General features: G+C 46.7%; 1 protein-coding gene across 4 annotated transcripts in view; it reads right to left on the bottom strand.

Annotated features, from left to right (window-relative positions):
* Positions 1-555: 555 nt before the first annotated feature.
* Positions 556-21,599, bottom strand: part of HNRNPLL (heterogeneous nuclear ribonucleoprotein L like) — a 649,202-nt gene continuing 628,158 nt past the window's right edge. For all 4 annotated transcript variants that reach the window (XM_069607810.1, XM_069607812.1, XM_069607811.1 and 1 more), the window contains 3 exons: positions 6,899-6,956; positions 6,713-6,811; positions 556-980 (listed from right to left, as the gene is read on the bottom strand). In XM_069607810.1, the coding sequence (XP_069463911.1) occupies positions 925-980; positions 6,713-6,811; positions 6,899-6,956 (213 nt within the window). In that variant the 3' untranslated portion in view covers positions 556-924. The remainder of the gene's footprint in view (positions 981-6,712; positions 6,812-6,898; positions 6,957-21,599) is intronic.

Here is a 21,599-nt window from a genome sequence, read left to right as displayed (position 1 = left end):
TCTCCCATCAGCCAAACTGCCTCTGTAAGACCCAGTCTAAAGAAAAAAAAAAAAACTCCCATTCAATATTCTTGATCTATTTTTTTTCTCTGTGCAGCACTCATCTTATACCCATTTTGCGGTTTTCCTTTTTTTCCATACCAATCACATTTGTTCTTTCAGATCCTCATGTTTACATCTTGCACTATAGCTCCTTGCTTTCTAGTACAATGACCCTTGTTTTGACCAACTTCCTTTTTCAGCTACAACCATGCCTTCATAACTGTTCTTTCCTTACGCGTACTGCTTCTTGTAACAATTATTTGCTCATGCTGAAAATCAATCCTAGCTCAGCGAAATACTTCTCCACTCCAGCATAGCTCATCACGTATTAGTATGTTAAATGGTTTAGTAGCGAAGATGAATTTCCCATTATCATTTTGTATTTATAATCTAGTATCCTGTTTACTAGACAAGCCTTTCAACATTTATTCTGGCACTTCCACTTAACTAAAACCAGAAATAAAGCATGTTTAATCAACAGTCTCTTGAAAGAAAATACTGATATACAGAGTGTGTGGTCTTTTCCTTTTTTATTTGCAGCATTCTTTAAATACATAACAAATATTTTACACGGATCCATTTAATTCTGTCCGAGGGAATACACTTTGCCGGTCCATAAAATCCCAATAAGACATTGTAAAGGAAATCTCTGTAGGTAAAAACAATCTCTGCACATTGTTATTCTACAATGTTATTGAGAAACATGTGAAATGACAATCCCAAACAAACTCGGGCTTGCAAAGCAAATAAAAAAGTTTGCATTCTCACTTGGGTTTAATTTAAAAAAGAGAAACTGAATGATCTTGAGACAATGGAAAATTTGCATCAATATTCAAGGATTCTACAGAAACAAACAGCAATGGACGATTGTTTTCAGTCTTTTTATACATGAGAGTTTGTAGAGAAGCACAGCTTCAAGGTGTATGGATTTGAGCCATCTGTTGGAAACAAGAAATATTTAGTATGCAATATACCATTCATTAAAAAAAATATCTACTACTTGGAAGGAGGTGAAAGAGAAGCTTAACAAAACGTAATGTCATAATGAATGTTATTCTACTCTGAATATTTGCAGAGCATCAAATGCAATTGTGCAAAAATGTCAAATAGTCACAGCATGAGATGGACAGAGCTTAGTAAAGCATTGCAAGATTATAGAAGTTCCAATGAACAATGCATGGGAATAAAATTCCACAGCTTGAAGTCCTATTGCCAGTCGCCAAGCCTAATTGCGGTATCAGAGTTCATGGGTGAATGGAGCATCTGGAATTAGGGAGAGCAGGACTTGAGAAAATAAACACAGGCAGGAAGCACCTTCCCAGCTTTGTTAATTTTCTACATTGCTGCAGTCAGCACACCCCTGGCATGGAGGAGGCAGGCACCATGAAGTCTCCCTGTAGTGAGTAAATTAAAAAAAAACAGTAGTGCATGAGGAGAGAACAGAAAAAAGGGTGAATAGGCAGAGGATGGAAGCAGAATACTTAGAGGTTAGACAGACAAGACGAAAGAGTTAAAAGGGAAAACAGAAAAAAAAGGGTAAAGAACTGAAGGGAAAGGCAGCGAGGGAGAGGCGTGAGGTAGCAAGTGAAAAGAATAGGAAATGGAAAGGTAAAACGGGTAGAGCAGCATGTGAGAGGGGAAGGGAGAAATAACTGAAAGAAAGGTGAAAAACAGGGAGATGTGTACACCAAATGGGGGGAGATGGCAAGAAGTGGCAGAAGAGTGAGAAAGAGTAGAGAACGTGGATGAATCAAGAAGCAGAATATGCGAGTGAGAAAGAGTGAAAGAGTAAAATAAACAGAAGAGGAATAGTAAGTAAGGATTTTCTGAGGCCACCTAGTATGACTAACAGGAAAGACACCAAAGTCTAGCCAGTGAAACTACTAACTCCCCATGCCTATGTAAAGGTGATGTGCCTCTTTAAGGACTCAAAGATTTCGCACAGCATCTCTCCTACTAGTCCCAAAGTACAACTCCTCGAGACTCACCGGATCCTCTTTCTTCATCCAAGCACAGACCATCCCTACCCCTACATATTCGCAATATTGACAATCACCTGGCACTCAGAAAGGCCCTCAAAACCTGGCTTTTCCCTCCCTTCTCTTGAAACCCTCCCCTCTACACACACACACAAACGCAGATCCCATACCACAACAACACTCCTATCCGCTAACAACCCTCTGCACGCCGGCAGCATTCACAGAGGAACACCATATCAAACTATTGCCCTCCCTCAACCCCGGCCCGTCAACCCTCTCCCACTGAAAGAGACAAAGAAGGCAGCCTAGCTACATCCAAGGAAATGGTATGTGTAACCTACACCATGTCTGGACACTGGCACAGCTCCCATCCATGCACCCTAGAATGCAGCTATGGCTATGCTATACCGGCCTAGCAGGACACAGCCGTCCACACTGATAACCCTGATGTACTTCAACGCCTCTGCCATTCGTATAGAGAGACAAGCAACAGAAAAAAAATATAGTTTAGCTGGGCTTCAGCACTAGGACCCCCATCCTAAAAAAAACAACAGTAGCCACCCATGTGCCCGACCTGCGGGCTGCCTACTGGAGTCTTGCCAGCCCACATAAGCCTTAACCTGGCAAAAATGCACACAAGCATCTTTAATTAAAACTCTTAGATCTTCTTGCACATGGACGAAGGGTGTTCTAACCACAAAGCGCATTGAGGCCACACAAATGGGGAAAGGGCGCTTTATAAATGAATACAATACAAAGACGAATCATAGTTAGACTGTGCCCAGTAGCTATCCACAACTGGAAAGTCAACAATTCTGACTCAACAACCCCCACTCACCATACACAACCCAGAGGGCTAGACACAACCCACTCATTGAACCGCACATCTCTGAAACCAACTTATACCCCCGGATCCCTGTTTCACACCAACCACAAACATACGACAAGTCAAACACTGGAGGTCTCCCATTTGGCAACAATATGCCTGCAGTGTACACAACAAAACACCAAGAAAACTCACTCAGACGGCAGTTATTCCTGGTTCTACACACATCAACAGCCGAATACAATGCCTGTCTATTCCCTTAACAATCCCACCCCACTTTTCCCCTTCAGAACAAAAGCGCTTGGAGACCATAAAAAAGGCAGCTGTGAGCAGTATAAATCAACAAAAAACAATCGAGTAGGTAGCAGAGCGGTAAGGCTTATACTGGGAGTGGGTGTGAGTTGTTGGGGAGGATTCTCATTTCTGTGCTTGAAGACCCCCAGCTCTTTTGCTGGACTTGAGCAGTTTTAATTTTAACCCTGGAGTGAGTGAGCCCATTTTCTCACTCTCTCGTGTTTTGATCTGATTTGGATTGTGGGCTTCCTTTGTTTTTGGATTCTGACAAAACTCCATAGGCATCTACTTTGGCGACACATAGCACCTTTAGTGCAGTGTCACAGAAATCCTTTAGATTTCTCATAAGGTTTAAATGCCTTTTATTGTGAGAACTACTGTTCCCAAGAATAGTAAAGTGAAATTGACTTTGCTTACCTTTTCTCTTTGTAGGTCCAGCGCACACCCCTTATGTGGAGGGCTGGGGGTGAGGGGGTTACTTAGAAGCCCTTTTCCTACTTACTCATGTAACATTTTTTATGTTACCCTCACTACTTTAAATATCTGGTGGCAGTGGTTTAATTTTCCTACCATTGTGCTTTTCTACCACAGGCCGAATCCTCAGCTGCAATATAGCACACATGGGTGACCATTTTGTCAAAATGGCCCAATCTTTTTTCGCCATTTTCTGTTTTTGAGGTCTTTCTTGGGTTTTACTCTGCGCGCCAAACCAGGTTTTGCCTTTGGAAGGCTTCAGTACAGAAACCCGCCTCTGGCTCCAGTGTGTCTGGAGGGGCAGGAAGTGAGGGGGGTTCCTGAAACTCCCCTGTCCCTTGTCTTTAGGAATGCCTGAATTCACCCAGTCCTGATTGGCTGGCTGGCTGTCCTTACAGGACAGCCACCCTGCTGTTTGAGTGACAGCTTGGCTGTGTATGAATGGGAGAAGCCTGCTTAAAAGGTGAGGGTTTTGGGACTGAAGACAGATTCGACCACTGGGAAGAACAACCCGACGAAGAAACCGTGAACGAAGCTTGCTGCATCCTCCTGGACCTTTGAATTGCCCGGTGAAGCCCTGCTGTTGTGCTGAAACTTTTCTGATCAACAAGAGAAGCTCCGGAAGGGACAACTTCTTCCCTTCGGTGAGTGGGACCAACTAATCCTGAGACTAACGCCACAACTCCACTGGAACACCTTCCCCAATTGGCCGTACTTCTTTGCTGCTGCAGGAACAGAGTGCCAGGGGTCTAGAAATCCATAGTCGAGTGCAAAGTCTGTAAGTCGGCCAGAAGCTCCAGGAGTCTCCCCAGGACCATCCAGAAGTAGGACCACCAGAGCTCTAGTCCCCCTCACAAGAGTGCACGACTCAAGGAGTTAAGGAAGCCCAAACAGTGTCCAAGATCCGCAGTGGTTCTGTTCATCGAGCGATGGAACTACGAAGTGCTGCTGTTCTGCAAAGAGCCCGTAACTGCCGCCAACCTCCGAATTGCTGCCAGAGTCCCCCGACGTCCTCCTTGTCCCCATGACTGAGGCCCAGGAACACAGGATCTGCATCGCTGCAGCCAGGCAGAAGCCAGCTCGACCCTCTTCTAACCAAAGGTACTATTCTGACTTGGGGTACTTAACTGAGTTGTCTGTAGCTTGCTCTTCTCAGTTGAGAGTTGCAGTAGCTACTTTGCTAGAGTCGATTTCAGCTCTACCCTTCACAAGGGTAACAGCTTGTGACCCTACAGTGATTTTTCTTCAACAAACTAACTTTGTGCAACACTTTACTTTCTAAGGAGTGCTTCCGCTCTATAGACTTTGGCTGTCCTGGCTCCCTGCAGACTCTTCTATTCCATTTGACCGATTCTTACTGTCCCTCATAGGTGATGCATTGGTTTTAAACTAATAGTGCTGGGAAAAGATTTTATCTTGACTTCATTGGAAGATTTAAAGTGCTCACATGCTCCGAGAACCTGTTTAACCATTTTCCTTCCTTTAAGTTTTGCTTTCTACAACCCTCAGAATTTACAAAGTGTACTAGTGATATATAAATGCTATTACTGTCATAGTTAGTGAAGTCACCTCAGGGTGTATGAAGTGTGTAAAAAGCATCCCTAAAGCGCATCTACTAGCTTTTTGATTATCCTGAACGAGTATTTTACAGTATATTTGATTGCTACATATATTGCCCTTTTTAAAGAATGTGCGTATTTGAAAATGACCGTTAATTATATTAACTGATAACCTTGAGTAAGTTACTTGAATACTTGTATTTGTGGATTTCATTGCTACAGCTCTACAGCTCACAAGTCTGGCTGCTCAGTCACACTACCAACTTACAGACCTATACCAATAGTTGGGTAACCTAATATCAAAAGGACAAGGGTTGTGTAGTCTCCCCCAAGGTTACTACATCAATTCTTGCATAACAATCCATGTGTCTCATGGGAAGGTAACCATTTTTCCACTAGGATACTGCAATGAGTAGTAACATTTTTGACAAATCATATGCATTGTAGTATCAAACACAAACTTCATCTGGTCAAAAATGGGTACAAGCAAATTATTAAATACAGAATAGTTGGGCATGCGCACATCGTATTAGGCCACTGAGCACTTGCCAGCTGTGCAAAGGAACAGAAAATGGCAATTTTCACCTGGGTACCAACATCGGATGACTCAATTGTTTTGCCTATCAACTTTTTAGAAGAGCAAGTTAATAGAAGATGGGTCTCTTTCACAAGAATAATGCGATGAGTATCTAACATTTTTAAAGTTGCACGCAATCTTGCTTGAGCCAATGTAAACTTTATAACTGCTGACAAGTTGGCATTCATGTAAATTATTTTCCCATTATATACTTGTCATGCTCCTGCAAATAGCCCTGTTACAATCTACTTTAGTGCATCCTGGGAATGCTTGGTTGGTTTCAACAATTGCAGCATAGATGGTGTACCTGCTCCAGTCAGTAGCACATTTCATGGTGTACTGCAGCTCCTAGTGATGCAGTGAATGTTGAGTGGGTCTGGGCGAGTAATTGCAGGTTCAGTGGTGGATACTTTTTTAATGCTCATTACAGAAGCATTATTATGGTCGTCACTTGATAAGACCAGTCTAATAGTTGGGCCTCAGGTACCCCTTTATTGATGCCAAGCTACTTCTGTGTGTATTACATGCCCACATGGCCCAGGCAGCATGGATACTCCAGTAGATCGTAAGTTGCAATTTCAACAGCACTAATATGGTGTCAATCTGCAGCCTTAAGATGCCCTAAGGCAGCCTCCTCGCACACTGCAAAATCATACAACTCTCTCCACCCCACGGATACCACCACAACACGTCTACCCGCAGGCTGATTGGTTAGCAATCACGCAGAGTCCTTGCTCAGGCTAACCGGACAGAGCCGTCTCATCCGTTCAGGGTCTCCCCTTTAGTCTCCATACCAGGGCCCAGAGCAATTGGGGACCAACACTTTAGGATGCCTCGAGCTATGTGTTGCTCACAAGCTACACATTGGGGAAATCACTGCTCTATGGGAATACAATCCGTTATTGATTGCATTTCTAGCCATGCTAGCCAAATATATTCACGACATGGACCTTTGACTTACTTGCAACTCTTATTTGGTGGTGATTCAATATAGTTAAGGCTTCCACAGCATCAGTCTTGGTTTGCCATTCTAACAGACCGGATAGTGTTTTAGCAGTAGCTAAAATGGGAAAAGAAAAAAGTCACTGACCTATGAAAGCACCAATTATTCAAAACTTCAGAATTCAAACCATGCAGGCATACTTACGTTTCGCATCAAACACTTTGCATTTGACGAACATGGGCACATCATTTTCTATACACAGCTGAAAAACAAATGACAAATTAGTAAGGGGGTAGAAAATACAAAAACTTTTCAGACAGTTTTGGAAGGTGCAGCATTTAGTTTACATTTATAAATCCTGTCTGGCAGTTTAAAGGCTACTTCGAGGGGCTATAGGGGCTGTGACTTTCCCAATGCACAAACATTGGGGTTTGGAGAAACGGAGAGGGTCGGTGTGGGACAGGGGCAGAGTGATGCACGAGATGGGGGTAGTGATAAGGGGCAGAAGAGGCAACCGAATCACAAGAACATTAATTTCAGCAACCGAGCCAGATTTTAGCATGTCTGCCATGAGCAGGTACTAGCATCAACAGGTCCAATGGGCGAGTCAGGGGTTACATGTTAGGTTGTCACTTGCGGACAGACTTTGGTTAGCAAATGTAATTTATTCTACATGACCCAGATGTTGCACCAGACTCAAAATGCCCCATGTTGCAGCCCTGAAAAACTGCATGGTTTGCATCCTCACTATCCCCAGGTAGAGAGAAGAGAGTCAAATAGAAAAAACATTGAGTAGCCAAATGGTCCACCAGGTTTTGATAGCAACAGGCAGCTTTTCTTTTAGCGTCCCTTTCTTCTGCACTAGAGTGTTTGATCCCTTATCCCATAGATGTGACTGTCCTAAACCCACACAACAGACAAGGAGACATGTGCCTCATGCACTCCTCACCACTGAGTCTTCTGGCGCTACTTGACTTTAGAGCAGTAGCTGGTGCATTCTTTTTAAGGGTGCCCAAAGACTGTGCCTCAAAGTACTTGGTACACAATCCTCCATGTTATGGCACAGTTCCATTTTGGGGAATTCCTTGAAATCCCTTTGAGTCCTACATTTTTTCCTTTTCTTTAGCTTATGTCCGGAAAGATTTTCGTTTGCTGCTTGCCTCCCATACACTTCTATGGGACACCCATTCTTTTTGCTATGGTTTGAAGGCCTGAATTTTTGGAGGCAAGTTAAGCCCTCGCCTTTACTTTCCTTAATTTATCATCATTCATATGGGGAACCAGATCAGTCTGTAAGACTATCAGTACCTTTGTAGCACCCAATTCTTTTTTTCCTGGCCTGGGTGAGCACTTACTCCAGGCCAGGAACAAACCCACTGACACCACCGCACCATCCCAGACCGGCTGCTCAGGTCGAGCGCCGAGCAACCAGCAAATAAAGCTGATGTTAGTTCAGGAGATGTTACAGCAAATAGGCCCGACAACAATTCTGCAGTTTTACCAAGTGCAATTAGGGGGTGAAGACAGGGGAGAACGAACAGACAGGCGATCTTTCGGCCCGGTGCATTCGGATCGTGCAAGTGCACGGACGGTTACAGGGTGTTGGGGGGGTGGTCCAAGTGCACCCAGTCGGTGGAGACTGGGGTAAGTGCAGAGAGAAGTTGAGGAGTTTCCGGAACTTAAGGAGATCCAGCTCAAGACGGAGGGAGGCTATTCCAGAGGGAGGCCCCTGCTGAGGATAAGGGTCTACCTCTAAATCACTTGCAGGAGGGCTTGGGAGGAACAGTATTTAGGTAGGCAACGTTGCACATCAGTAGGACCTAGGCCCCAGAAAGCCTTGTGGACAATGCAGAGGGTCTTGAACTTGATGCTTGCAACCACAGCGAGCCAGTGAAGAGATTTCAGCACCGAGAGATGCGGTCCCTGGGCTTGAGGCCAAGGAAAAGTCTTACTGTTATGGATGAGTTGCAGAGGGCGCAGGGCAGAAGCAGGTGCAAATTTCTCCCCTCAGGCTTTGGGAGTCCTTTCATTCATATTGGGCTTTGGGAGCCCTTGAATCATGTTGGGGCTTACAAGACCATATTTCCTCTGTGGGGGTGAAAATGCAGAGTAAAACCCTAACTGTTAGTTGGGGCTTTTGAGCCCACAGACTCATTGCAGGGCTCAATTTCCTCTGTGGTGGTGTGTACACACTATTCTAGGGCTGAGAGCCCTCTGTTTATTTTTCCTCCATGGCAGTGTTATTTTAATAAGGCTCTGGCATATTAAAATAAACCAAACAAACCACACCTAAACAACAGCACATGATGGATAACGACCGTACACTACACCAAGAAGCTCAGCAAATTGTGTTAACCAAACTGGAACTGCCAACAGCACATCGGAGCTCTCTTGCCCCTTCTCCAAACTTTATCCTACCAACGTACCCAATTTGACCCCCTTTTTTTTCAGATCCGCTAGAGTGCCAGGGGACCACTCCGGTGGTGATAGCGCGTGGTATAAATATCCTTTAACATCAACATATAAATGTTGTTTGGACTTATGAGCCCAGACTGCACTGCCTGTTGGCAGCGCAGCGGTTAATGCGGTTTTGTTTTCCTCTGTGGGAGTGAATTCCCAGGCGGGGAAAAGTCCTTGTTTGACTCCACCCAGGCCTGCCCACTTGGGCGGAGTAAGCGCCCAGCCAGCGCACATCGCACTGAGCCCTGGTCGCACTAGACATTGCAACCGAGGCTCCAGGTAAGTTCTGCTTCTCTGCTCTCCCCGTGTGGCACCGGGGAGTACGGATGCTGCGCAGGACCCCCGGGGGTGCTGGCGGACTCGTCCTCTCCCCGCCGTCGGCGTTTCTTCCTCTTCACCAACCGCCCGCTTGTCTACGGGAGGACAGGCTTGCTAACTCAACCGTGATCTTCACCCGGGCTGTACTGCACACATGCAGCCCAGTACTTCATACCTCTGGGCCGCCCGGACTGGCCCCCGGGAGGCCTGTAGCCCTCAGGCCACGCTCCGGTTCACGGCAACACACGGCCATGGTGTTATCTTCACACGGGCCACACCGTGCACGCGGTCTGGGCCCCCCCCCCCTATCTTCTAGCCCGCCCGGGTTGTCAATGCCTCTTGGGCCACGCTCTCGCTCTGGGTCCGCTATGCATACGCGGCACGGGCAGGCTTCCTGACACGGCCATGGTCTTCACCCGGGATGCACTGCACACACGGCCCCAGAACTTCTCAACGCTGGGCTGCAGCTGGCAGACACAGCCCTATCCCATCAAAGGGCACCAGGGGGCCGCTTGAGGCTGCAACCCCTCAGGTAACTCGGCTCTTTTCCTTTCTGTGCTGCCTTTTTTTCACTTCCAACGGTTCTTTTTTTCTCCCATCTGAGCCCAGTCCATATCTCTCTTGCTTGGCAGGGGAGATCTGCCATTGTCCTTCAGCCTCAAGGTTCCATGTGTCCCCCATGGTGGGGAACATGGTACAGTCAGGTAAGACAGTCTATGTAAAACACATGACATGCATTACTCACCGTAATAGCATTTCTGATGATTGTATCTGCTTAGATTCACATGCTGTGCATATGGTCCGACATCCAGTGGTAACCGCAGAGTATTGACTCTTGTCTTTCAGGGACCGAAGGGGGACGTTGGCATAGGCGTGTCTGTAACACTATACATATCGTGACGTGTAGTGTACCCAAAATCCCTCACGCGCCGAGGTCCCCCCGATTGCATTTTTTCTGCCATGAGGGAGCCCAAGGCTATTGTGAGTGAGTACATGAAGAAAGAAAGTAGTAAGACGCCTATGTTCCTTCCACCTGAGCGGGGAGGTAGGGAGGGCGCATGTGAATCTAAGCAGATACAATCATCAGAAATGCTATTACGGTGAGTAATGCAGGTCTTCTGATGCTTGTTAATCTACATAGAATCACATGCTGTGCATAGAATAGCGAGCAGTACCCGGAGTTGGAGGTGGGTTGTGAGAAGGAACAGTAGAGAAAAGATGTCTTAGTACTGCTTGTCCCACCTGAGAATCAGACCTAGAAAGTGTCTATGCAATAGTGTTTTGTAAAGGTGTGTACAGAACTCCAGGTTGCCACTTTGCAAAATGGACTCTAGGGGAACATTTGCAATGAATGCTATGGAAGCCCCAGTGCCCCAAGTAGAGCGTGCACTAGGCTTGAAGGGCAGTTCTCTCTTAGCAAGAGCATAACACAGTGTGATGCATTTGGCAATCCACCTTGAGATAGCCGATTTAAAGACAGTGTGTGTAGGCTTCTCTATCAGCTGCCACCGAACCGAAAAATTGGTTTATTTTTCTCAGTGGTTTCTTTCTTTCCAGGTAAACATGACTGCCCTGCGCACATCCAGTGTGTGTAGGCTTCTTTCGGCCATGGGATTCTGGAAAAGGGTAGGTAGTTCAATCGATTGGTTCACATGGAACTTCGAGATGAATTTAGGCGCAAATCTGGGGTGAGTGCGCAGAGCTACCTTATCCCTGTGGACTGTAACAAAAGGTTCTAGAACAGAAAGTGCCTGTAGTTCGCTAACCCTTCTAATAGAAGTGATAGCCACTAGGAAGGCCGTCTTATAAGTCAGGTCTTTTAGACTTGCTTTATGCATTGGCTCAAAGGGAGATCCCATGAGCCTGGTCAAAACCACATTTAGATCCCATCCAGGAGCTGGGTGAGAAATGGGAGGATAAATCCTTTTAACCCCTTCCAAAAGTCCTTAATCACCGGTATCTTCCACCAGGACACCTTTTGAGGTGGTGTAGGCTGAAAGAGCAGCCAGATGAACCTTTAGGGAATTGAAGACCAACCCAGTGTCTAACAGATGGGTTAGGTACAGCACAATGTGTGTGGGTGAGCAATCGATGGGGTGGACACCCTTGGAATTACACCAGATGACAAAATGTTTCCATTTGCTGGCATAGCAATAACATGTGCTAGGTTTTCCAGCTACCCTGAGTATGTCCCTGCACCTCTGAGGGAGATGTAGGTATGACCTCAGGAGCCAAGCTGCTAAGTTCAGAGTTTGTGGGCATGGGTGTAGGGTCTCCCCCCTGTCCTGAGACAACATGTTGTATGGGCAGGGCTGTTTTACTGGTGGGCAGAGGGACATTTTCATTAGATGAGCGAACCAGGGTTGGCGGGCCCACATGGGGGCCACCAGTATCATGGTAAGTGGTTCCTAGTGCATCTTGTGCGCTATCTTGTTGAGGAGGGGAGTCGAGGGAAAAGCGTAGACAAATTTCCAGTAAATTTATATGGTTGGACGCTACTTGTCCATGTGCTGTCTGCTGAAGCAGGTGTGCCCCCCCCCCCACTCCGTGAGAGATGTGTCTGTCGTGAGAGTGGCTTCCACTGCAGGGGTGGTGAAGGTTTTCCCCTTTAAGAGGTTTTCTCTTGACCACCACTGCAGAGAGAACGAGGGCTGGCGAGACAACTACCAGATCTTCCCATTATCCGCTGGGCTGACACCACTGGCTGTTGAGCCACTCTTGCATGGGACGCAGGTGCAGCCGCGCGTGGGGAACCAATTATATGCACAATGCCATCATTCCTAGCAAGCGCGTGGCTTTGCGCACCGTCACCTCCCGACTGGCTACATATTGAGGGATCTTAAAAAGCATGTTCTGAACCCTCTTGTTGGAGGGGAAGAAGAGGCCTTCTTTCGTCCGGATTAGAGCTCCCAGAAATTGTTTTATTTGACTCGGGACTAGACTGGATGTCTTCGCGTTGATGGAGAACCCCAGACTGAACCGAAGGTCTACGGTCTTTTGGGTGTTAAAAAAACAGGTGTCGTATGAGTCCCCTGTTATGAGCCAGCCATCGAGGTAAGGGTAAACCGGGACGGATAACCTGCGCTGGTGTGCTGCAGCTACTGTCAGGACCTTCGCAAACACCCTTGGCGCTGAGGCAATGCCGAATGGGAGTACCTTGAATTTGTACAGCCTGTCCTCTATCATGAACCTTAGATATTTCCTGTGCGCTGGCAACATTGAAATATGAAAGTAAACATCTTTTATGTCCAATGTTGCCATGTAGTCCCCCTGTTTCAACAGTGGGATCACCTCCTGTAGCTTTACTATGCAAAACCTTTGAGGTTTTATGAACTTGTTCGCTGGCGCAGGTCTAGAACAGGGCGCATTGTTTACCTGAAGAATAGGGACGGCTTCTATGGAGTCCTTACCCAGCAGCGCTTCCACCTCTTGATTTAGGATCTCCAGATGGTCCGGTGAAAAGCGCTGCGAGCGCGGTGGTCTGAATTGTGGATGTCTGGCGAATTCCATGCAGTACCCGTGGGCAACCGCCTTTATGACCCACTGGTCTGAAGTTATCCCCTCCCATGCCGAGAGGAAAGATGTTAACTGCCCCCCGACCAGGGTGACATGGGAGGGGACCTGGAGCGGATGGTAATTTTTGACCGGAGGCTGCCACTCCTCTAGGATTGGGACCTCTACCTCTGACTTTGCCACATCGCTGACCCCTTGGTGGGTAGTATGCCGGGCTTCCTGATGTTTGTCCAGCATGAATGTTTCCCGTGCCATAGTTGTTCTGACTTGCACGGGGCTTTCCTCGAAAGGACCGCCGAGAATTAATTCCTCTCTGGGAGGGGGTTGGGAGGTCTGAGTCATTTGTTGCAGGGACTGAAGAGTCTCATGCTCTTTTTTGGCTGTTTGAAGGCCTCATTGACAGCCTTTCCAAACATGTTAGCTTCAATTGGTTTATTGATGAGAGGCCTGTGTTTCAGGTTTAAACCCTGAGGTACGAAGCCAAGCGTGCCTCTCAAATAATGTTCCTTGGGCCAGAGACCTGCCTTCTGTTTCAGTCGTGTCCAGAGTGTTCTGTATTACATTCTGGTTCACTTGCCTGCCTTCGGCCACAATAGTGAGAAGTTTGGACCTGATGGGCTCTGGGACTTCTTGGAGACCTTCCTGTACTAGGTTCCATTGAGCATCAGCATAACTCGCCAGTAGCGTAGTGTCATTCGCTATGCGCGTGGTATATGCGGCAGCCGAGGTAATCCGCTTACCAAGGCATATAACCTCTTGGCTTCTCCATCTGCAGGTGCCTCCCCGTAGCAAGGGGTACTCCTGCTCGTTTCCGGGTGGTAGTCACCACCAGGGAATCGGGGGTGCATCATGCCCTTTAATATATCAAGGGTCTGAAAGAGCTGGCCGGAATAACTTCTACTCTTGGGTTCACTGCCCGGGTTTGAGCTGCCGACACCCGGGAGGGAGCCAATCTTCTCTTAATAGAATTAAGGAGGGGAATGGCCTGGCTAGATGGTGGTTTCTCCTTAAGAATATCTTCTACAAAGTCCTGCTCAGGCACTACCTCTTGAGTAGAGATTTGAAAATTCTCAGCTGCCTTCTTTAACATGGTATTGAAGGCCATTTGGTCGTCTACAGGCGAGGTCTGGCGAGCCGGGGTGGACGGAGGAGAATCCGGGCACAATACATCAGTGTCCTGATCTTGTTGGGGGGAGCATCCGTGGGTCTGTCCCCACTTGCTGGGTTTCTTCCCAATTGTCCGTGGCATCCGCCTGGTCCTTATTTCAATTCTGTAGGAAGGAAGGTTCTCATCTTCACTGTAAATGTCCTGATAAGTTTCCATCTGGACAATGTCTTCATGATGGACGGGGACAGAGGGCTGATCTTCTTGGAAATGTGAAGCAGATTGAAGATTAGGTTCTCCACGAGATCTTTTCGGGGAAGGATGTTCAGAAATTGATAATTTTCTCAAGATGGTCCATACAGCCTTCAAATTTCTCCCTTGTCCATTTAGAGGACCCAGAAGGGCCTACGGGTGGAAATGTGTCGTCTTCTGCCCTTTGGCGCCAAAAATTGTCTCTCAGGGTGTTGGAAAGAGGCTCTCGACTGTCCTCATAGGTATCGTGAAAATCAGAGCACCATGGCGTATCTAAAGATTTGTCCGCGGCCTGCCCCTGTCAGTCCAGAAAAACCAAACACCCCTTGAGGGTCCGGAAATGAATGATAATTGGTTGGCCGAAGACCAACAGCCTCATTTACAGTGTAAGAATATATATTCATTAGTTATTACGTAGCTATTAGTTTAACTAGAGTGAAGCCATTTTAAGATGACCAGAATCGCCATTTTGCTTTCTCTCTCTAACGTTGCCACTTTGCCTCATGTAAAACTGCTTTGCTGTAGATATTATTTCGCTTCAATGGTCCAAGGCTAAGAAAAATGTTGAAACATTACACAGGAGAGCCAGACAGAAATGCCCGATTCCCTCCCTCACGTATCCTTGAAGACAGGGAGCAAGGCATTTAGTCAGTACACGAAAGCCAGCGAGTCTCCTGAAAGAATAGCAATGTACGAAACTAGCATTTAAAGAGTTGAATTATGATCTTCTTTACGGCCCCCCTTTCTGAGCCCAGTGAGGCCCCAGAGAACGGGCTGACTTCTAGAGCGAGAATCGAAACTTAGAGATAGTGAGGCCTGGTATGTGCCAGTTTCCTACGCGCAGCTTGCCCATGAAAAACAGAAATGCTGTGTTCTCGCAAACATAGAATGGTGTCTGTAAAACTGGAGATTGCAAACTGTTACTAAATATGGTGGTCTAAGGTGTCATATTTGTCACACTGGTTAATCATCGCCTCCAAATCAAAGGGAAATGAATTGGGGCGGCATCAAATGTTACTGATTGTAAGATGCTCTGTTTGTATATATGTAACTGATGTACGTCTCGCACTCACTTGCATCCCGCGAGGTCTGTTAGACACACGTCGCGGGGCATGGGACCACTTGGCTAACTGGGACTATTTTGTATTGCAATAAACCCTAGATTTTGGGAACAGAACCTCGTGTTTGGCGTATCTATTCGTGTGTGGGGACTGTGCCTTGTTTCCACATCCGAGGGTCCCTCAGGGGCCCCTTCACCCCATGTTTTTGGAGGAACAGGAACAAGCCCAACCGCCAAAGTAATTCTTGCGATACTGTGTTCAATTACTGCCGAATCGGCATGAGTTAGTGGGCCCGAAGGTTTATCGGTAGACTTACTGCCTACCGAGGTGTTAGAGGGCTTAGCGGTCGGTTTTGTGCCTTGAGGCCTAGTTATGATTTTTGGGCCTACCGAGGCCTTTGGGACCGTCGTAGCGTAGGATTTCCGCGCTTTGACATGAAAACCTGCTTTAGGGGTAATGCCCTTGTTTGTTTTGGAATCCCCAGTCGCAAGACACTGCTGCGGATGCAGGGAAGGCTGTTGATCTGAACGATCAGAGGAATCTGCCAAAATATTCGACAGCCCTGCTGGCGCATTCACTTTTTTCGACGTAGCCGTCGAGATAGGTGTAGGGGGTTGTGTGTTTAATGTAATGCGCTTGTACGCCCCTTTCGCCGTGTGTTGTCCCTGAAGCAAGACCAGAGTCGGGAGGGGCGTGGCGGACCTAGAAGTGTCCGCCTCGAGGTCTATCACATCCGCAACAGATGTTTGGTCATCGGAGGTGCCCCCGTCACTTTCGGCAGGTGTGACGGTGGGATACATACCATACACAGCGCTCCTTAAGGGTCTTAGGCCAAAGGAGTTAACAAGCCGCACACCGCTTCTCGTCGTGATCTAAGGGGAGACAGGAGTTGCACATCCTGTGTTCGTCCTTCCACGGGTATCTGACACTACACGTAGGGCAGAACCTAAAAGGAGTCCTTTCCATAGCAAAAGGGAAAGATGACCAGACCTAGAGGGTAAAGAGGGGGAAGAGGAAGACATAACAGAAATATGGCCACCCGACCCCACTCTCCCTACTGTAAAGGCCGGCCAGAAGGCCCGGCCACGTGGATGCTTCAGCCGCCGGATCTTAGGTGCCGAAATCCACTGCCGTAGACAAGTCCCCTGTAGTCTTTGTCGAAGTTGTTCTTGGCATCGAAATGGCTTAAAGGTGGAATAACCGACAAGTCGGTTTAGGATAAACAATGTCTCTTATGTAAGAGATCCGCTATAGGGCAACCAGTTATCTGGGCGGAAAAAAACAATCCGAGGGACCTCGATGCGTGAGGGATTTTGGGTACACTACACGTCACGATAGGGATAGTGTTACAGACACGCCTATGCCGATGTCCCCTTTCGGTCCCCGAATGACAAGATGCAATACTCCACAGTTACCACTGGATGTCGGACCATATGCACAGCATGTGATTCTAAGCAAATTAACAAGCATCAGAAAAAGGTTTATTAATACAAGTTGGGCAAAGATACATCTTTTGGGTTAAGTACTTGGTCATAGAATTATGAACACAATATAAAGACACAACACAATGCTTTAAAGTACACAGACCAAAGCCTAAACCTTGTTTAGAAAACAAACAGTATTTCCAGGCAAGTCAGCCCGAATCAAACACATTTAGTATAGGACACACCTATTTATGGGGCGTAAAACCACAAGTTACTTTCTGATTACTTTCAGTAATACAGCGGTAGTAGACCCTGGCACTTGTGCAGTGACAGTTTAAAAAAAAAAGAAACAAGAAAAAAAAAAGAAAATCACTTAGTAATGCAAGTATACTTTTCCGAATAGTGGAACACTCATTCAAGGAACAGTAGAAACCCATAACCACATTCAGAATAATATGCAGTTATACTACGTAAGACCTTTTGGTGTAATATACAATTAGTTGCTTTTCAGCTCAATGGAACACTAGGGTAAGCAAAAACTAATTACACTAATTTAAGATCGCACCAGGCAGGCCAAGGTCAGCTACACCTACACAACACGAAGAATAGCACACATCTATTCTGGGCAGGTAAAACCTAATGTTGTAATATACTAATACGGTTGCTTTTTAAGTTAGTGGGACACAGACTAAGGTAAGTGTTAAGACGGATTTCTGAACTCTGTCCTGGTGGCGCAGAAGTTCAGAAGGCCAACCTAATTACTTGGAACAGGGTAACCTCTGGACGAGCCAGACGAATCAAGGTAGCGATCGCCGCGGTCAAGACTAGGTCTCAAGAGGGGTGAGGGTGACTGAAAGCCCGCAATGAGCACACAAAGCAAGATCACTTACAAACTACTCCAAACAGTTGTTATATTAAAAATATATACACAATTATTCCAAGGCCTTTAAAACAATGACCGTAGCGAGAAAATCACAATATAACGATAGTAAACCAACACATACCATATCAACACAATATATATACAAATACGACAGTCTCAAGCGTTAGATGCATGAAATGGGTAGTCCACCTAAAAGGGAAGGAAGACAGGCAGTGCGAAATAATGCTTAGTCCCAGTTCGCCTTCAGAGGCACCTAACTAGATGGAAGTCCGAGCCCTGCGAAGAGTGGAGCCTTGTGCTCAAAAGTACCTGCACGCGCTGGTGCCAACGGGCAAAAGGAGAAGCTCTTGAGGGAAATCAGGCAGTTCAGTTTAGTGCACAAAAGAAGAACACGTTCCGCGACTCAAGCGCAGCCTCCACAGTGGGCAGAAGCAGAGCGCGAGTACGGAAAAGGGTGCTGTTTGACACAGCGGGGAAAAGCAATGGGCTCCTGCAGGAGGGCGACCAGATCCTAGCTATGCTACTCACCGGTCCCCGATGCAAGCAGACCCAGGCTTCTCCGCGTCCGTTTCAGCAGCTGGCAGGTTCAGAAGAGCCTTGTCGTCGTGTTGAGTAAAAAGACGTCCCAATTGAAGGAACCCGCACAGTTTGTTACCACAGCAGGGCAACGGAGCGGCCGTGTGTATCTGAGCCAAATGTACACTACTCACTTCAGACCTGGGAACGCCAAGTGTACGAAGCGTGTGAGAGTGACAAGGACTCGAAATACTACACAACCTGGCGGCGTTTACAGAGCAAGACTCCTGAATAAGCTGGTTAGTCAGCTGGATGGCCCAGGGACGCTTCCGAAGGCTTACTGGCAGGAGATGGTGAAGATGCCGAGAATAGCTGTTCCCGCTATTCCAAGAGTCGAAGTACCAGCACAGGCCTTCTGGTTCGATCAAAGGTGAAAAGGGTTTCACAAGGAGACAGCAGTGCAGAGGAGAAGTCCTTCAGCGGGTCACCAGCAATTCCTCGGTCCAGCCTCTTGGTTGCAGGATACTTGGCTCCTGTATTCCTTCGTTCGTGAGAACTCAGGAGATTGACATGGTAGTGGTGTTTCCAGCCCCCTCTTATCCACGGTTCCCTTTGCGCCAAAACGGAGGGGACCCAATGGGAGATCCGCTCATCAACACTACACCATTCATGGACCAATCACGGACCACGGTGGTCCCAGGCATTCACACCACCCTAGACTCTCTGGCACCCAGGATGTGTATTGGGACCAGACATCCCAGCCCACATCCTGGAGGCACACACAAGACATGTAGAAGCCCGCGAAAGCATCCGTGTTTCGCAGGAAAGTACATGCCCAAATAAGGAAGGCCCCGGGTCGGCTCGACCTGGGGAAGGTGAAGGGAGCAAGACGGTCAGCGGACAGGACAAAGGAGCCTCGTGGTCTGGCCATTTTGGGAGCCAGGCCACCATTTTGGGTTAAGCGCGAGAAACGCGCTTAGAATGCCAAAAGGAGCTCAAAACACAAGAAACGATCGCTGCCACCATTCCCGTCCCTGAATCACTTGCACCGATCAGATACAATCCTAAACGAGTATCTAGGGCCTGTAGAAGGCTAGAGACCCAAGAGAGCTGTAACTTAGCTTACAGTGCCCTCTTGTGTCATGTTGCACGAAAGCCGCAACATGATAAAAGAAACTACGGGAAAGAGCGTTCCCCGGTACTGACTGTCTTAAGGGCATGTCAGTTTCCCCGTAAGAAAGGAGCGAAAGCCCAGAGGAGTGCGGCAGAAGGCTGCACTTCTCTGGCAAAGTCAAGAACAAGGTGAAAAACAACAGCAAAAAGTTTAGGGGTTGCCACATGGAAGGAAAATTACCTACAATTACGAAATCTTTCCTAACAGTAAGCAATAACTTTCTAACTTATTTTAGGGTGGTCCAAGGCAGACCAAGTAAAACCCATATACTAAAGACGCTATCAGCAACTTACTGTTTATTTATATAGCACGCTGAACCCAAAAGGTATCTGGGCGCATTACAGAGTTCCATATAAGCGAGGCGCATTACAAAGTTACATATAAACGAGGAACAGATGCAGGAAAAATATTTACATTACAATGTTATGATAGCAGAAAAAAACGGAATTAAAGGATTCCATTACAGGTATGTACAATTACAGTGTGGCAAGGTTAAATATCAAGAGGGACAAGCCAGTTTTTTGTATTCTTTATAAAACTGTGGCTGGACGGTTCAGATATTAAGGCCACCGGCAAGGAGTTCCATAGTTTGGATGCCAGTATGGGGGAAGCTGCTTGCACCTGCTTTCTTGAGCTTATAGCTGGGAACCCTAAGGCAATGAGGGTAAGTTTCTAGTAGGTCATTGTGATGCGTTTTTGGAAAATCTGTCCGCTAAGTATTTTGGGGCTGAGTTGGCAAGGCATTTGTAGGTGAGGGTTAATGATTTGTAGTTGATTCTGTCCTTCACCGAGAGCCATTTGGCGTTACGTCCGACATCAGCAATTTACTGCATTTTAGGAATATTTAGAGCAGTTCTTAATGCATTGTATTGTATTGGAGGATTTGCAGTTTATTGGCGTTTTGTTTCCTCAACCCCAAGTATAGAGCGTTGCAAAGAACAAGTTACTTACCAACTGTAACGTTCTTTCGACTGGATGTTCCTCCCACGTATTCCTCATCTTGTGATAATCGTTATCTCCAGCTTTGCTGCTTCGGAAACATTTTTTCTCGGCAGAGGGCGCTGTGCTCGAGGTCGTGGCGTCGATTGTCCCTCGACGTACTCCGTACTCTGTCGACATCACCGATGGTATAAGTAGCTCGAGCCGCGCCCGTTGCTTCAGTTCTGTTTTTTCGATGAAATATATATAGGAGGAACACCCAGGCGTGTCCCATGACCGATACATTCTTCGTGAAAGGAAAGTGTTAGAACACGTAAACTGTACTGTGGGGTTGGATGGGAGGGTCGATGAGGAATACGTGGGAGGAACATCCAGTCGAAAGAACGTTACAGTTGGTAAGTAACTTGTTCTTCGAATGGATTGTGTCCTCCCACGTATTCCTCATCTTGTGATAGGCTCCCATAGCAGTATCAATTTTTGGAGGTGGGAGTACCATTTCAGTTTGTGGACAGAATGCAGAACTGCCCTTGCAAATAAACCCTCGTTAGAGGAGGCAGTGTCCAAACAATAATGTTTCACAAAGGTATGTATTGTTTTCCAGTTTGCAGCTGCACAAATGTCTGCTGCCGGGACTCCCCTCTTTAGAGCCGCAGAAGTAGCCATTCCCCTTGTAGAATGGGCACGAAGCCCATCTGGTGGTTCTTTTCCCGCTAATCTGTAACATTCAACTATAGCTAATCTGATCCAGCGGGAAATGCTCCGTTTCGTTACAGATAATCCTAATTTTTGACCAGTGTAACCCACAAACAGTTGGTCATCTTGTCTCAATTTAGCCATCCTAGATATGTAAAAACTAAGAGCCCTCTTGGGATCTAATCTGTGTAATCTCTCCTCTTCTTTGCCCAGATGAGGAGGAGGATAGGAAGTACTATTTTTTGTGACAAATGGAAGTCCGAGACTACTTTTGGCAAAAATGAAGGTTTAACTTTAAGGACTACCTTATCTTTATAAAAATAGTATATGGTGGTTTGCATGAGAGAGCCTGAAGTTCGCTAACCCTGCGGGCTGATGATAGGGCCACAAGTAGGACAGTTTTTAGAGTCAAAAGCCTCATTGGACATGAGTGCAGAGGCTCAAAAGGTATGCAAGTCAAGAATTTTAATACTAAATTTAAGTCCCAGGCTGGTACATGGAAAGGGACTGGAGGGTATACATTAGTGAGCCCCTTTAAGAATTGAACTATTAACGGTATTTTGAAAT

The sequence above is a fragment of the Ambystoma mexicanum genome, chromosome 4q, assembly GCF_040938575.1.
Source record: "Ambystoma mexicanum isolate Mex_15411 chromosome 4q, UKY_AmexF1_1, whole genome shotgun sequence".
NCBI classification, from domain to species: Eukaryota; Metazoa; Chordata; class Amphibia; order Caudata; family Ambystomatidae; genus Ambystoma; species Ambystoma mexicanum.
Note: the sequence above shows the minus strand (reverse complement) of the source record. Positions and strands in the feature narration are given on the sequence as shown.